The sequence below is a fragment of the Galeopterus variegatus genome, unplaced genomic scaffold, assembly GCF_000696425.1.
Source record: "Galeopterus variegatus unplaced genomic scaffold, G_variegatus-3.0.2 Scaffold6403, whole genome shotgun sequence".
NCBI classification, from domain to species: Eukaryota; Metazoa; Chordata; class Mammalia; order Dermoptera; family Cynocephalidae; genus Galeopterus; species Galeopterus variegatus.
Genome location: NW_007732514.1, coordinates 37922 through 53998, shown reverse-complemented (window position 1 = coordinate 53998; position 16077 = coordinate 37922). Strand labels below are relative to the sequence as shown.

At 35.8% G+C, this 16077-nt stretch overlaps 1 protein-coding gene across 1 annotated transcript in view; it reads right to left on the bottom strand.

Moving 5' to 3' along the window:
- The window catches only part of GPATCH8 (G patch domain containing 8), a 49799-nt gene that overhangs the window by 7863 nt on the left and 25859 nt on the right, over positions 1-16077 (bottom strand). Inside the window, exons 3-4 of the mRNA XM_008590831.1 lie at positions 14419-14562; positions 565-695 (exon numbers count right to left, since the gene is read on the bottom strand). Of these exons, the coding sequence (XP_008589053.1) occupies positions 565-695; positions 14419-14562 (275 nt within the window). The remainder of the gene's footprint in view (positions 1-564; positions 696-14418; positions 14563-16077) is intronic.

The window sequence follows — 16077 nt, the reverse complement described above, 5'->3', positions numbered from 1 at the left end:
AGGAACATTAAAAAGAAACACTCAAGAAGCCAGGAAACCTGCAGAAAAATAAACGGATGGAATTCCATAGGTTTTAGAGTATTTAGTACTAATTCTATAGTTTTTAATAGGCTGTTACAACACTTGGAATCTGTGCTCCAGTACTTCTTAGCTGTAAAACAGAATACTGTGCTTTTCTACATAAGAGGAATGTTGAAGAACAGCAATAATAGTAATAATGGCATCATTTACTGATTTATTGAGCATCTTCAATGTGCTAGGCTCTCTCTAAATAAGCAAACTGCTATTATCCTCATCTTACAGATAAGGAAACTGAGGCATAGAGAGCTTAGATATAACTTGATTAAGTCACACGAATAGCAAGTAGGATATGGCCTCAAAAGTGCACACACTTAATCAGTATATTATACTCCAAGTACAGATAAGCTTTTAGTTTGAAAGAAGGATATATTAAAAATCTTAATGCTTATAATTCTTAAATCTTAATTTAAATCTTAAATTATAATCGTTAAGTCTTATGGATTATAATTCTCTGTAGAACCTTTTGAGAAAAGATATCCTCACCATTCAGCTTGTTTTCTTTGCTCTGCCAACTCATGGAGCCGCCGGAGGGCTTTTTCCTGTTTCTTCTCATCCTTGCGGGATCTTGAAGAGACATTTCGAGCAAACTCTCTCTGCTTGAGATCTTTTAATCTCTAGGGTAACAGAAAGAAATGAACAGAGGATAGGTGATTTAGAGTGACTTGGGGATCTGAAAACAAAGACTTTTGAATATTTACTCTCAGTCAATGGTTATGGTACTAGTGTAGAATACATTATTATACTCTCTTATGGTAACTAAAAACACAATGGCTGATTAGTTTGGGTATAACACCAGAAGGATCTGCATTCCTAATTAGGACAGCATATCACTTGCTTTATTGGGCAAAACAAAATGATTTCAGAAGCAACAAACAAATTTAGAACACTGGGAGGAAAGAAAAGGGACTATTTAATCACCTGCTCTTCCAGGATGCAAAACTAGACAAACAGAACATGAGATAAATTGTAATAACACAGGCCAAAGAGAACAGAAAGGGGTTAGGCTAGTACAGAAAATTGCCCAGGTGTAAGATCTTAAAAGCAATGTACAGCTTACATGGGAAATTATTTGAGAACTAATAAACAGAAAGCATACTCTTATTTCACAATAAAAAGGTGTTATTTCTTTTCAGCATGAACAGAGGTTTCCTGTAACTATTAAACAAACCCAAGAGAGGTCTTCCAATGCTAGCATGGTCAGAGCTCACCAGTATGACCACTTTCATCTGGTCAATCTGCTGAAATTAGAGAGTAATATGTGCAGCTTTTCATTCTTTCATGACCCTGAGAGGAATATCCAGGGGATGAGGAGGGAGAATAAAGATAAGTCAACAATTTTACTACTTAAAATCTAGATACCAAAATGGGTCTTTTATTCTCAGCAGCTACTGTATAATTTTCCTTAAAAGAAAAGAAACAACAACAACCGAAAAATAACATGCCACGTCACACTGGTGACAAAGTCCAGACATATCTATCTGCAATGAAGACAGAACTAAAATTATTTTCAACACACTAGATAATATAAAAAACAAATGAACAAAACATATACATTAGCCTATACTTTTACAACAGCATTGGGAAAAGGAATTTAACCCAATATAAAGTGGACATTGCTTTGTAGAAAGGAATGATGTTCAACAGACAGAGGAACTTGCTTACCTAATACTTATGAAATGTGTTTTCAATCTTTTTGAATTGGGAGGGGGGAAGGGTAGAAAGACACACACAAAAAGATATACAGCTAAAGACACTAGTAGAAAAACTCACTCTTGTGATCTGGGCTCCCAAATTAGAAGGATTTGCTTTCAATACATCAGCTGAAAATGTCACATCACAAAGAAAAAAAAGTAAAAAATAAAACAAGAGTGGAAGAGAAGTAAATAAATAAATAAAGCAACCATTACTACACAAGCTCTCTTAGTGAATCTGCAAACTATAATACTGATCAGGGACAAAGCCATTAACTCTAAAAGGACTGGGGAGAAAGGAAGTACCTGTACAACACATATATGTGTACATACACACAGACTGACACAGTAATACCACCAAGATAAATGGAACTATCTGTATTTCCAGAAAAATGGTTATAGAACTTTAGAAAAGATGATTGCTGCTTAAGAGCAGTTAGTCTTATTTTCATTCACCTTTATTTTGGGAAAATTCAAGTAACCAACAGCTGACAGAACTGATACTGAGACTGCTTGCCCACAATTAAGATTTTTATAAAACCCCTTTAGGAGAGAGATTAACATATTTTGAGTAAATATGAATTGCAATTTCCTCCTTCTAAGAGGAATGGTGCAGAGAGAAAGGACCCATCAGGCCTATTATACCATTACTTTGGGCCACAAACCTATTTTCTTCTTCCACAAAAACTTAACAGTCTCTCTAGCCCAGATTTAAACATAACATATGTTTTTTTCATATCTGCCATCTTCTCTCTAGCCACCTCATAAGCCTGGAAAGTCTCCCCATGCCCAGTCATTTCCTCCCCTCTTAAAAATATTTCATCACTTTTAGGAGGCATTTCTCAAATTACAGGGCATTGTCCAAAAGAGCAATCATTTTATCAAATTCTGGAGTCTCCAGGCTGAGTCAGACAGAGATTAGGTTTTCCTGTCATTCAGCAGCCACTTGGTAAGGAATAAGACCATGTCACATCATCCTACCTCAGACTCCTAACACAGGTATACAGTTGGAGGTAGACATGGGAGAAAATGGGATGAGGTCAATAAAACAAATCTGAATTGCAGGCCCCTTCTGGGTAAACCTATCCTGGTACTCTAAGGTGTACAAACACTCTCAAATCACCTTACAAATTTTATAGTCTTGAAAGTAGAATTGGGAACCCCAGATTTCTAATCCCAAACTTGAAAAGAGGGCTCAGCAAACCCTCCCAAACCCAATATGTATATTTGAGGCCTCCCTTAGATGAGGACGTTCGGTTGATAGAAATGGCAAAACTTTTTTTTTTTTTGGTAGCTGGCCGGTACAGGGATCAAATCCTGGACGTTGGTTTTATCAGCACCACACTCTAATCAACTGAGCTAACTGGCCAGCCCAAAATAGGGGTTTTATGGTGGTAGCTGGCCGGTACAGGGATCAAATCCTGGACGTTGGTGTTATCAGCACCACACTCTAATCAACTGAGCTAACTGGCCAGCCCAAAATAGGGGTTTTATGGTTTACATTTTCCTGTACCTAGAATGGATGCCGAACTCCAAGTCTCTCCTTCCTATTCAAGGTCAAACTAAATTCCCCTCACAAAGTCTCTACTAATCCCCCATAAGAAGATAGGATTATTCTTTCTGAATGGTCACAGCAGTTTGTCATAGCACTCATCTAGCAAACACTATATTTTGCTCTTGACTAAGTTATTTCTGTCTTTCAGAAAGGGCGGTATATGTGAAACTTCACAGTCAGAAAGACCTGGGTTCAAATCCATTAATTACTAGCCAAGTGATTTAACTTCTCTGAGCTCCAGTTCTCTCATTAGAAAAACAGGGCTATCTATCAATAGATTTATAAGATTAAATATCAAAATATATGTAAAGCATTTAATAATTTACAATTGTTCAATACTGCCTCCATTTTGTGTGGGCAGGGACTATGGCTTATCTTTATAATTAACCCTGAAGTGCATGGAGCAGTACTGTCTATAGAAGGCTTCAGTTAAAGGTCCGGTGAATAATTTGGTTTACACATTAATTCCTTGGGCCGGCCTGTGGCTCACTCGGTAGAGTGCGGTGCAGATAACACCAAGGCCACGGGTTCGGATCCCATATAGGGATGGCCGGTTTGCTCACTGGATGAGCATGGTGCTGACAACACCAAGTCAAGGGTTAAGATCCCCTTACCGGTCATCTTTAAAAGAAAAAAAAAAAGAAAAAAAACATTAATTCCTTGATTCTTCCCCAGGTAAATTTTTCTACCATTTGTAGGAAATGTTGTTATGAAATATTCTCATATCTTCACTAGGGACGTATTCAAGTTATATAAAATGATCTTCCTAGCTATCACTCTCAGATAATACAGTCATCTCATTATTTAGAGAAACAAAAGGCCTAAAATTATAAACTCATTTCTGGACAGAACTGGGCCAAATGGCAAGAAAGATACTGACCAGAAACTTCCCAATTTCCTATCTAAATAGTAATTCTTCCCCATTTCCTATCTAAATAGTAATTTTTATTAAAGGTACAAGGCCCTAAGCAGAGTCAGATTTTCCAAAACTGCCCATTTTATTTCAAAAGGTTACCAGGCCTGGCTCATTTGCCACTGAATGCCGATATGAAATTCTCTCTGTTATTGTACTTGAACTTTCCTCTTAAATTCTAAGCAGGAACACAACTTTAGATAACTTCTTCAGGTGGGAATAGAGGAGCAACATGCCTGCCTACTTGAGAAGAGATAGAGCAATACCAAAAATTGCAAATGTGTCATCAATCCAAACACTCTTGTAAAAGGCTGAGCAAATTCCATACCGTACACAAAAATTCAAGTTAGACTCCAAACTGGGACACAGACTAATTTGAATGAATATAATTAATCACTTACTGGCTCAAAACCTATGATTATAACCTTTACTCTGAAAATTATAAGGTATGCTTTCTGAAGAGTTGCTAATAGCTTATTTTATTGAACTACATAGCTTATTAAAATTTAAGCCATATAACACATTTTTACTTGGAAAATATTTCGATTCAAGGAAGAGACTGAACCCTGTGTAAATGAAAGGATTTGAAGATCCTATTTTCCTGAAAAATCAATAGTATTTTTCTTAAAAAGTATACAATTATGGCATAGTACAGAATGAAAGGAACATTTTCTAATGATCCTCAATCACATGATGGGTGGGATTTCCATTAAACTTCCCCAAAAGACCAGAAGAGAGGAAAGATCTTTAAGAATGATCCAATACTTGAAATATCCATCCACATTAACTCTTTGGGTCAAAGAGCACTTCAAATGCAAACGACACTGTAATTCTTAAAACAGCGTAAGCAGCATTAGGTTGGCAGGAAAGTGTTATCACTCTGGACACAAACTCCTACACTGTTAACTCTGAACAAATTAAATTAAGCCAGGGAAATAAGAATCTGGTAAATCTTAATGTAGGTAATAAATATGCAGAAAAGGATTATCCAGCAGCCACCTACTTCTCTGTAACAAGTATTAAAATGTAACTCTGTACTTCATAAATATGTACAATCAATATGTGTCAATTAAAAAATAAATCAATTTAAATAAATAAATAAATGTAGACTTCGTGAGCAGAAGTATTCTGCTTCACAGTGTCTACTAAAACACAGAAACTGGCAATCAGGCTTTATAGAAGATCATCCTTAAAATGGCCCTCAGAAAATATGGGTTCTTGGGCCGAGCCCGTGGCGCACTTGGGAGAGTGCAGCGCTGGGAGCGCAGTATCGCTCCCGCCACGGGTTTGGATCCTATATAGGGATGACTGGTGCGCTCACAGCGCTCACTAGCTGAGCGCGGTGCGGCCGGTCTCAAAAAGGAAAAAAAAAAAAAAAAAAAAAGAAAATATGGGTTCTTTCTACAGTGGTTAGAAATTACAAGACAGTTATTGCTTTGTCAACAGTGAGGAGCAACGCTCTTCCTGCTAAATAATGTTTGAGTGGGAATGAATGAGACAAAACTATTTCTACACATAGTTTTCCCTAACAACAAAAGATGGTAAGAATCTGAGTCTAATAAAATCTTTTTTTGTTATCTTTTGGTGCTACCCTTTTCTCTTCTATCAAAACAAATAAAAAAAAATTTTTTTTTGGTGGCTGGCCACTATGGGGATCCAAATAAATCCTTGACCTTGGTGTTATAACACTGTACTCTAACCAACTGAGCTAACTGGCTAGTCCCATCAAAACAAAATTTGACACTAGGAGTTCATATTTGATTGAGTATACATTACTGAAAATAAGTCTGATTATTACATCTAGATAGAAAGAATAAGTTCTAGTATTTGATAATAGTACTAGGAGTCTATAATTAACAATTTATTGTATATTTTCTAATGGCTAAAATAGAGGAGTTCAAATGTTCTCATCACAAAGAAATGATAAATGTTTATGGTGATGGAGATGCTAATTAACCTGATTTGATAACCACACAGTATATACATTTATAGAAATATTACTTGATACCCCATAAATATGTACAATTATTACATGTCAACTAAAAAAAGTCTGATTATTATCTTTCTCAAGTATTTCAAATTATCTAAATTTAAAGAATAAAAACTATTGTTCCCATGTGAAATGAATTTCAGGAATCAGAAAACAGGCAGAGTTTAAAGCAGAGTTATTTCCCATTGCCACTAAAAATCATATATTCTATATTTACTCAACTCTGAAGAGAAAAGCTGATTTTGTCTCTTTAGGGTGAAAAGATTACTCATGGTTTTTCTCACCAGATGGCAACCCCACTCTCCCAGAACAGAGATGAGGCTTAGTCTTCCCTTGCAAGTAATCCTGCAAAACACACACCATTGTCTATGGCAAAAAAGAGATGCTCAATAAACTTTTACAAAACTGGTTTCAGTTTTAAAATGAGTTGTTGGGAAATAAAGAAGGGGTGGTTGCACCTCGACTTCTTTTTCTGGTGAAGCCTAATTTGACCTTCTTTGAACCTCAACCACTCCTTCTCCTCTTTTGTCAACAATCCCTGCATATTAAAAATCTACAGCCTCTTCTTCCCACAGTTTTTTTTGTCTCCCTCTCATAAATAACATCAGTGTGGGTCTCCTTTCCCCTCCCAAACTGAAGTAATCATGCCGTAGCCTTTGCTTGGCTAGGTCACCCTGATCCAAGCCTCAGTGTCTGATGCTTCTGAATGAGACCATCCGGACATCACCACATGGTGAGTGAGGGAAAAGACAAGGAGTAAATACACAAAGTCTCAGCATTAAACTACCCAGGGAAGGAAGCTTTCAGGTGAATGCTCAAGGAAATTTAAATTACTGGACAGTAGATATAAATTCTTTTAGCACATGGCGATCAGTAAGCAATGAAAATTAATTTTATTCAGTAAGAGAGAAAATCAAACATTTGGTAATACACTAATGCTGATTACAGATAGTGAAAAAAATGAGAAAAAAAGAAAAGCATAAAATCTTTTAGCTGGGTAAGAGTAGTACTAATTAGTCATTTATAACAATACCTACCATTTATGCCCAATTACTCTATAGCACAATGACTTGTAATATCATTAGGTGGACATCAAATTAATTTGTCATATAATTACCATGTAATACTTTGCTATGCTCAGAAATTCAAGGGAGAAAAAAGAGGAATTGGTATAGGGACACGAAAATCAACTATATTTGTATATTGATAAACTGGAAAGAAAAAAAAGATCCTTCAAATTGCAAGATGGATTCTTGGATTTTAATGTAACAGAGTACAGAAAGTTGGTCTTAAGATTTCAGATTCATATTGCAGTTAACTTTTTTGGTTTTTTATATTTTTAATTTTATAAATTGACAATTTATATTTAAAAAAAAGAAATTCAGCAAAAAGCCTTATAAGTATGGTATATTCTTTAATAGCACCAGGTGTGCCTGTTTTAAGGTATTTTCACACCCATACACACACATACATATATATAAGTGAATATATATACACATGTATGTATATGTAATATATAGTATATATTTTCACTACCACCACGAAAATATAAGCTGTATAATGAGTTTTATACAATAACTTTATTGAGATATAGTTCATATACCCTAATATCTGCCCATTTAAAGTGCCCAATTTAGTGGGTTTCACTACATTCTTAGAGTTGTGCAACCACTGTCACTAATTTTAGAACATTTGCATTACTCCAAAAAGAAACTCCATGCCCATTAGCAGTTACTCTCTTTTCCCTCTTTCGACCCAGTCCCTGGAAACCACTAATCTACTTTTTGTCTGTATACATTTGTTTATTGTAGACATTTTATATAAATGAAATCATACAATATGGGGTCTTCTGGACCGGCTTCATTCACTTAGCATATTTTCAAGGTTCATGCATTTTGTGTATACCAGTAAACAATTCCTTTTTATTGCTGAATAATATTCCACTGTATGACTATAACACATTTTATCCATTTATCAGTTGATGGACATTTTGGTTGTTTCCATTTTTTGGTTATTGTGAATAATGCTGCTATGAATATTCTTGTACACATTTTTGTATGGACATATGTTTTCTTTTCTCATGGGTATATACTGGTCATATGGTAACTATATATTTAACATTTTAAGGAAGTGTCAAACTGTCTTCCAGAAGGGCTGTACCATTTTACTATCTCATTAACAATGTAGGAGGATTCCAATTTCTCCATATTCTCTCCAACATGTGTTATTGTCTTTTTTATTTTGGCCTTCCTAGTGGGTGTGAAATGGTATCCTACTGTAGTTTGGATAAAAAAATATTTGCCTATAAACACTTTATGGTTTTCTAAGGATAAATATTTTGTAAACACCCAAAATATAGAGTACATCTGGAAAATCTTCAAAGGTATCTAACCTTGGTGGTTTTACTTCTTAGAAGTAGCATTTTCTTTTTATTTTAGCACTTAGAATTATCTTCTCTCACCTTGTCTTTTTATTTACTGCTGGGTTTTCCCCCACTGAATATCAAAGCTGAAAAAGGAACCCAGTCTTCATTTCTTCAAATCTGCACTGAGGGCCGGCCCGTGGCTCACTTGGGAGAGTGTGGTGCTGATAACACCAAGGCCTCAGGTTCGGATCCCTAGATAGGGATGGCCGGTTAGCTCACTTGGGAGAGCGTGGTGCTGACAACACCAAGTCAAGGGTTAAGATCCCCTTACTGGTCACCTTTTTAAAAAAAACAAAAACAAAAACAAAAAAACCCCAAATCTGCACTGACTTCGCAGAGGTCCACTTGGTTTTGATGTGCTAACTGTACTGATGCCATATGTATCAAGCATGCAGAGGATCAAATATTGTAAAATATCTTGAGAGGCAAAAACCCAGACAGTAAATTGTGAAACTGAGTGGAAAGTGACCACTCCAAACTTCAATGAAGTCCTCATAAAGTCCAAAAATGATCATTCCTCCCATCATCAACAAATTTCTCAGAAAATACTTCAATTCGGAACCTGTTTCATTTTTGAATAATGAAGAAAACACTAAAATTTCTGTTCCTTGGTAATATATGTTACTGGATACTGAAATAGTCAAATAAGGGTAAGTAATGCTGTCAAACAGCAGTTGTAACAGTTTAGACAAGCTTAACTAAATCATGTATAAATAGATTCTATTCTGTACAACAGAGTAGAGAAGTCACTGGTGGCTGCTACAGGCTTCATCTGTTTTAGTTCATCTCTTTAAAGCTCAGAAAACGACTACTTTTATTCACAGCTGAAACAGATCTTGGTATTAAATAAGACTTTAGAAAATGAAAAAAGTATAGGGGTTTTCATACTAAGGCTCTTTTAGCAGAAAGAAGAGGTAAACTGAAAGCATTCGTTCCTCTGACCAAGATACTACAAGTTAAAGGAATTTCTGAAGCTCCTTTACAGTACCAGATTTTGCTAACTGGATCAGACTACCACAGATTGAAACTGCAAGAAAGTTGGTCCCAACATTAACTAAGAAGGTAACTTCTCAATGTGCTACTTTTCCAGGATCAGTCAGAACCCATGAAAACCTGTGTGGGGAGGAAAGAAAGGTATATGCCTGGGTCATAAACTCAAATATTTAAGAGGGGTTTGGCACATAATGAGTCACACAGATTGGTGTAAAAGAAAAGATGAAGTGGAAACCATAGCTAATTGGACAGCAAAAAAAGAAGACAGCAACTACTAAGCTTTAGTTATGTTGAAATGTACGCCCAATGTCATCAGATATTTCATTTTTTCAAGACAAGCCAAAGCCTGAATTACATAAAATCTCCTAATTTTGAAAAATTGGGAACCAACTGAAAAGGGGAAAAACTAACACCATGAAGGCCACACAAAATACATCTGTGAGACAATTTGTAATTTCCAGTTTATGTACTACAAAGGCCCTTAGTGGCACAAATAGACGAAGATAAGATTGGGAGAATCTTGAGTAGGTAACAAGGTACCAAACAAGCAAAAAAAAAAAAAAAAAAAAGTCTTAACATAAATTAGGCATTGACTATTAATGTGCTACTACAAATTTACTTCTGGGAAAGAGAATATTCTTTGAGTTTAAATTTTAGGCTCACTGAAAAACTAAAGAAAATGGTTTCCACTGTCATATCCATTAACAAACATGTTTTTAAAAAAACATGAAAAATAATTAAAGTTGCCAGGCAAGGAGGTAGGGATGGGAACATCTTTATTTTTAAATTTAACTGTAACTTCTAAGTAAGCCAACAAAGGTAGGAGACGATTAGTGCTAATGTTTATTGAGCAGATAGGCACATCAACACTAACTTAGATAAAAAGAAATCACAGATTGGATTATCTCCTGAGGAATGGAAAGGCCTACTCTTGGAGATTTCAAAATGTATTAAAATTGATCACATAAAAACTAAAATTATACTACTGAAAAGAGCCAAAATGTCTAATTAGCTCTTACATCTTTGAAGATTAAGCTGGCCCAACATTTTTAATATTTTTGAAGATTAAGCTGTCTTAATATTTTTGTATTAACGACTCTTCACAAAACCTTAGAAAATTTGAGAAAAACTAGTGAATATGGAGAGGCACATCAACTCCCCCCACCCCCAAAAAAGAAATCACCATGAATAAGGGTGACCACGTACCTCTTTTTTGACAGATTATTTGTCCTTAATAAAGTCAAGGGTATATTCAGGATCCTACCTCTACTAGTGGTTTACCACTAACATAATAGATTATTTCTCCAAAAAATTTTAATGGTGAAAATTTGATGGAAGATGCAAACTAGGGATTACTAATATAGGGTTGAAAGTACTTACCTGTTATTTCAGATTCATAATAATCCTGTGTGCCTTCCTGGAAGACAAGACAGGGTGTCTTTATGATTTCAGAGCAAGAGTTTGGGGAAATGGCAGGTCCATTTGTATGGCAAGTTCATGTCCATCAAAGAGGAATAAAAAATATGCTCTACCACCTGTTGGGGGTTATTTAGCTGTGTTGTAACAAGGTTAATTAAAGGTTCCTCAGAAATTCAAAGTGCCAGGAAGAACTAAATAATAAAAAATTTAGTACTATGCTTTTTTTGTTTATATACAGGTAGAACATCCCAAATCCAAAAAGCTCCAAAATCTGCAACATTTTGAGAGCCAACATGATGCTCAAAGGAAATGCTCACTGAAGCATTTTGGATTTTGGATGCTAAACTGGTAAGTTTAAAGCAAATATTCCAAAATCCAAAAAAAATCCAAAATCCAAAATACTTCTGGGTCTCAAGCATTTCAGATAGGAATACTCAACCTGTATTTATAACATTCTGTTTCGAGATTCTATCACTTGCATCAAGACAGCACTATGAAGAATGGTGGAAAAGCCTACATTTCAACCAAATAAAGAACACCTCAACGAAAAACAAAGTCATACTACATCTGTTCTTTTTTTTAAAACCTAAGATGAGCTTTTGATCAAGGTGAAGAAATAAACTCACATGTATTTATTAATTATACCAGCTAAAGATTTTTCCCAGACCAGGGATCACAGATATATTCTATATCAATGGATAGGTAGTCCATGAGTTCTCTTCGAGAAATCTTTAATTCTGTATTTTCATTTCAATGATAATCTAAAAAAGAGTAGTAAGTGAATATTCTGTATCATCTACACAAGCTCTTTATAAATGTTCACAGCATAACTGGGGATGTAAAATGATAATAATCTGTTTGTACTAAACAAAGGCCAAATAATATCACAATGTCATATATATATTTGGAAGTTTTTCAGTAGGTCTAATAAAAAAGGGTTTTTCAACTTCAGCGCACTACTGATTGCCATTTTGGGCCAGGTAGTTCTTTGTTTCGAGGGGCTTTCCCGTGCATTGTAGGATGTTTAGCAGCACCCCTACCTCTACCCACTATAAGACAATAGCACTATTCCCCTGGCTGTGACAACCAAAAATGTCTCCACACATTGTCACGTGCCCCCTAGGGGACAAAACTTCCCTAGGTTGAGAACCACTGCAAAAGAGAAAAGTGATGAGAGAACTGAGTCAATACAAGGTGTGCAGGAGAATAAACATGTCAAACTCGAATGAACCAAAGCTGTAACAATTTCTGCTACACTCAGGCTGAAAGCAACATTAATAGAATATTATCATACTTTGCATTAAATTTATGTTGTCAATGTGAATTTTATTAGTTCAGTACTGTTCAGATTTAATTTGTAATCAGTTTTGCTTTGATAGAATTGTTTTCCCTTAAAATGCGAGTCTATACATTATTAAGGTCTGAGTTACACTTTTCTTGTTTTTTTCCTGGTTGAAACTTTACTCAAAAGACTTATCAACTAAAAATGTAACCTTTTAAATGTCTCTTTTGTGCCTAAAGTATCTCCTGGGTTCTTTTACTATGTTACAGACATTTCTTAATTGAAAAAATTCTTAAGAACCCAAAAAGGTGGGTATGTACTTAGATCTAAATGTCTTTGTTGTTAATTCCATAAAAAAAGAATATCCTGATAACGTAAATTATAAATACACTGAAAAACTGGAAAAGTGCAGAAGCAGTATTCACTACTGCATTTTTCTTTCTTGAAAGATGGTTCTTTGAAGAAGTAAAGGTAACTGCCAATATATTTTGTTCATATATAGGCTCTCTAAATTTCTGGGAATCAAGCAGAGCTGACAATATATTAAAACAATGTCCAAAGGTGTGTAGTAAGTTGAAAAGCTGCCTTGAATACAACTCTATTAGTAGAAGAATCTTTTTTTTTTTTTTTTGTGACGGGTAACAGGATCGCAACCCTCGGTGTCGCACCCGTACCGCGACCAGCAACGGGATGCAACCCTCGGTGTCGCGCCTGCACCGCGACCAGCAACGGGATGCAACCCTCGGTGTCGCGCCCGCACCGCGCTCAACCAGTGAGCGGACCGGTCTCTATATGGGATCCGAAACCTCGGCGGGAGCGCCGCCGCGCTCCCAAGCGCTGCACTCTACCGAGTGCGCCACCGGGCCGGCCCCGTAGAAGAATCTTAAATTGGTTATGTATTGTTAAATGTGGAAGAGATTGCTGCAAAACAGTATAATAACCAGCTTACAAACTCTCTGTGCCAGTAAGAGTAAAACTTGGTCAAAGCTTGCCTTTTACCAAAGGAAAAAAAAAAAAAAGCTTGCATTTTACCTGTGCACTGAAATCTTATAGTTGGTCAGAAGATGAAGGAAAAGTTAAATCTTGGTTCAACAGGTCCAGCTTAAGAGATATCACTCCAGCAATGCTCAGAAAGTTTACAAGTTTAATAAACAACAAATACAGCTACTGTATCTCTCCATCTCCAAAAGACCTAGCAAATTATGATAAAGTCACCCAAGATCAAATGGCTCATAATTCTTTAATAAGCCAGAACTGGCTGGGCAGTTAGCTCAGCTGGGTAGAACATGGTGCTGATAACACCAAGGTCTAGGCTTCAATCCCTGTACTGGTCAGCCTCTGAAAAAACAAACAAAAAAGCCAGAACTATCTTACAGATCTAAAGGTTCATTTCCCCCTCCTAAGATCCCCCACGGTAATTATTGCCATCTTCTGGATATAGTAACTAATTGGGTACAAGTTTCTTTTCTAAACCAATGGGGGGAAAAGACTGCAAAAAAAGTATAATTCATTTCTCAGCTCTTCAACATGCAGCTTCAGAGCTTTTTGTTAAAGTTAAGATAGCATCTCATTTATTTTCCTTCTCAAGATTTATCTTCCTCCAAGGTATACTAAATAACAAAATGACTTACTGATAGGAAATAGCCAATAAAACATGAACTCTTACATACAAACGTTGAAAAGACCACAGTATGGAATAACTCTTCAAAGTCTAACATATTCAGAACAGGAGAGAAATGAAAACAAAACTCCCAGTGATCCTCAGCTGAATTACCAAATAAAGTAAAAATTTAGAAATCACTCAGAGCCAAAAACACTATACAAGATTTATGAAACTCACAACTCCTCATTATACTTAAAATAATTGGGGTGGGGGGTGGCAGGCAGAGGAAGGAGGTGTCTATGTCAGGATTTCTGCCACGGAAATAACTGTTATGTCAGATGACCTCAGATAAAGACCGGCAGACACAAGAAACCATAATCACCAACTTTTTTGGGTACACTTCATAAAATTCAATAGTAATAACAATAGAAAATGTATCTTTTTCTTTGTTAGCAAGTTAACTCACCTGCTTGTGTGCATGATCATATGAGTTGATATGGTTGTCAAATTCCTGATGTTTCTGATATTGCTTATCGCAGAGTTCACAGTAAAAGTTCGCTCTGAGGTCTTCCAAGGCTTTGGCAATTGCCTTCTCTTTGTCAACATAATCCTGTAGGAACCACAAAATACAAACAAACAAAAAATGAAACGAGTAGAATTTTAAATGAATGTTATAAAGAAAAAAATCTTACCTGAGGAGAGAAAAAAGGGCTTTTCATAAAATTTAGTGGTACCAATAAAAGCTGGATGAAACACAACTGGCAGTTTGATGGGATAATTTGTGTGGCTGTACTAAGAATTGTCTTAAAATAAACAAAATAAAAGATTATAATTTTACTTCCCTTTGGCAATACGGTAGACTAGATACTTTGGCATCCCCTACTCCTATCCTTGGCTTCAAAACTTGTTATTATCTAACTCTTAACCTCTTTCATATATTTTTCATTTCTCTCTTTCTCTTTGCCTTCCCTCTCTTCACCTTCTGCAGCATTCTGCATATTTCTTCAGAAGTACTGTAATTTAATATTCAGCTTTATGTAATCTGCTATTACTATATAAAAACAGTCTCTTGCCCTTTGCTAACATTTTCAATCCCTTTTATTTTTTTAAACATGTTAAATATGCTTCTTTTATACACTGTATCTGAGCTGACAATTCCAATATCTTAAGTCTGAATGGATTAATTGATTCCCCCTGCTGACTCTAGCCCATAATGTCTAGTTCCTCAGTTGGGTTCATGATATTTTTAATATAGTCTCATATTTTTTTGAGCTTTGTCCAGGAGTTCTTTGAAGCCTAAGTTGCTCTAGAGAAGTTTGAATTTGCTTCATCCTATGGGCATTATCTGTCTGAGACCACTTTAAACCAGTGTATTTCATTTACTCTTAAAATGTCATTGATGGCTGGCTGGTTAGCTCACTCGGTTGGATGGAGCGTGGTGCTGAAAACACCGAGGTCAAGGGTTTGGATTCCCTTACCAGCCAGCTGCCCCCAGCCCCCAGAAAGTCACTGATTATTTTATGTCCCACCAGAAAAAAGAAAAAAAAAAAACCTGACAATTAAATTTTAATTAATTTGGAAAATTCTCAACTTTCATCTTTCCCTCTCTCTCTCTCTATTTTGGCAGCTTGACCCTGGTGTTAAAACACCACACTCCAACCATCTTTTTTTTTTTTTTTTAATAATTTTTATTTTTGAGATGGAATTCATGGAACATACAATCAACCATTTTAAAGTATACAGTTCAATAGTATTTAGTGCACAATTAAGTAGTGTTTAGTGCATTCACAATGTTGTGCAACCACCAGCTCTCACTAGTTTTGGAACTTTTTAAATCTCCCTATATCCATTAAGCAATAACTTCCTAACTTTTTAAAAACACTGTATCCATTAAGCAATAACTTCCCATTCTTCTCTCCCCTAATCCCTTGGTTTCTGTCTCTAGTGATTTGCTTGTTCTGGATATATTAATGTGATAGTTGATTTTATGTGTCAACATGACTGCGCCATAGAATGCCCAGATATTTAGTCCAACATTATTCTGGGTGTGTCTGGATGAGATTAACATTTATTTAATTTCCCCCCAACCCTGTTTGTCAGTTTTTATCCTGTGGTTGCCTCAGTC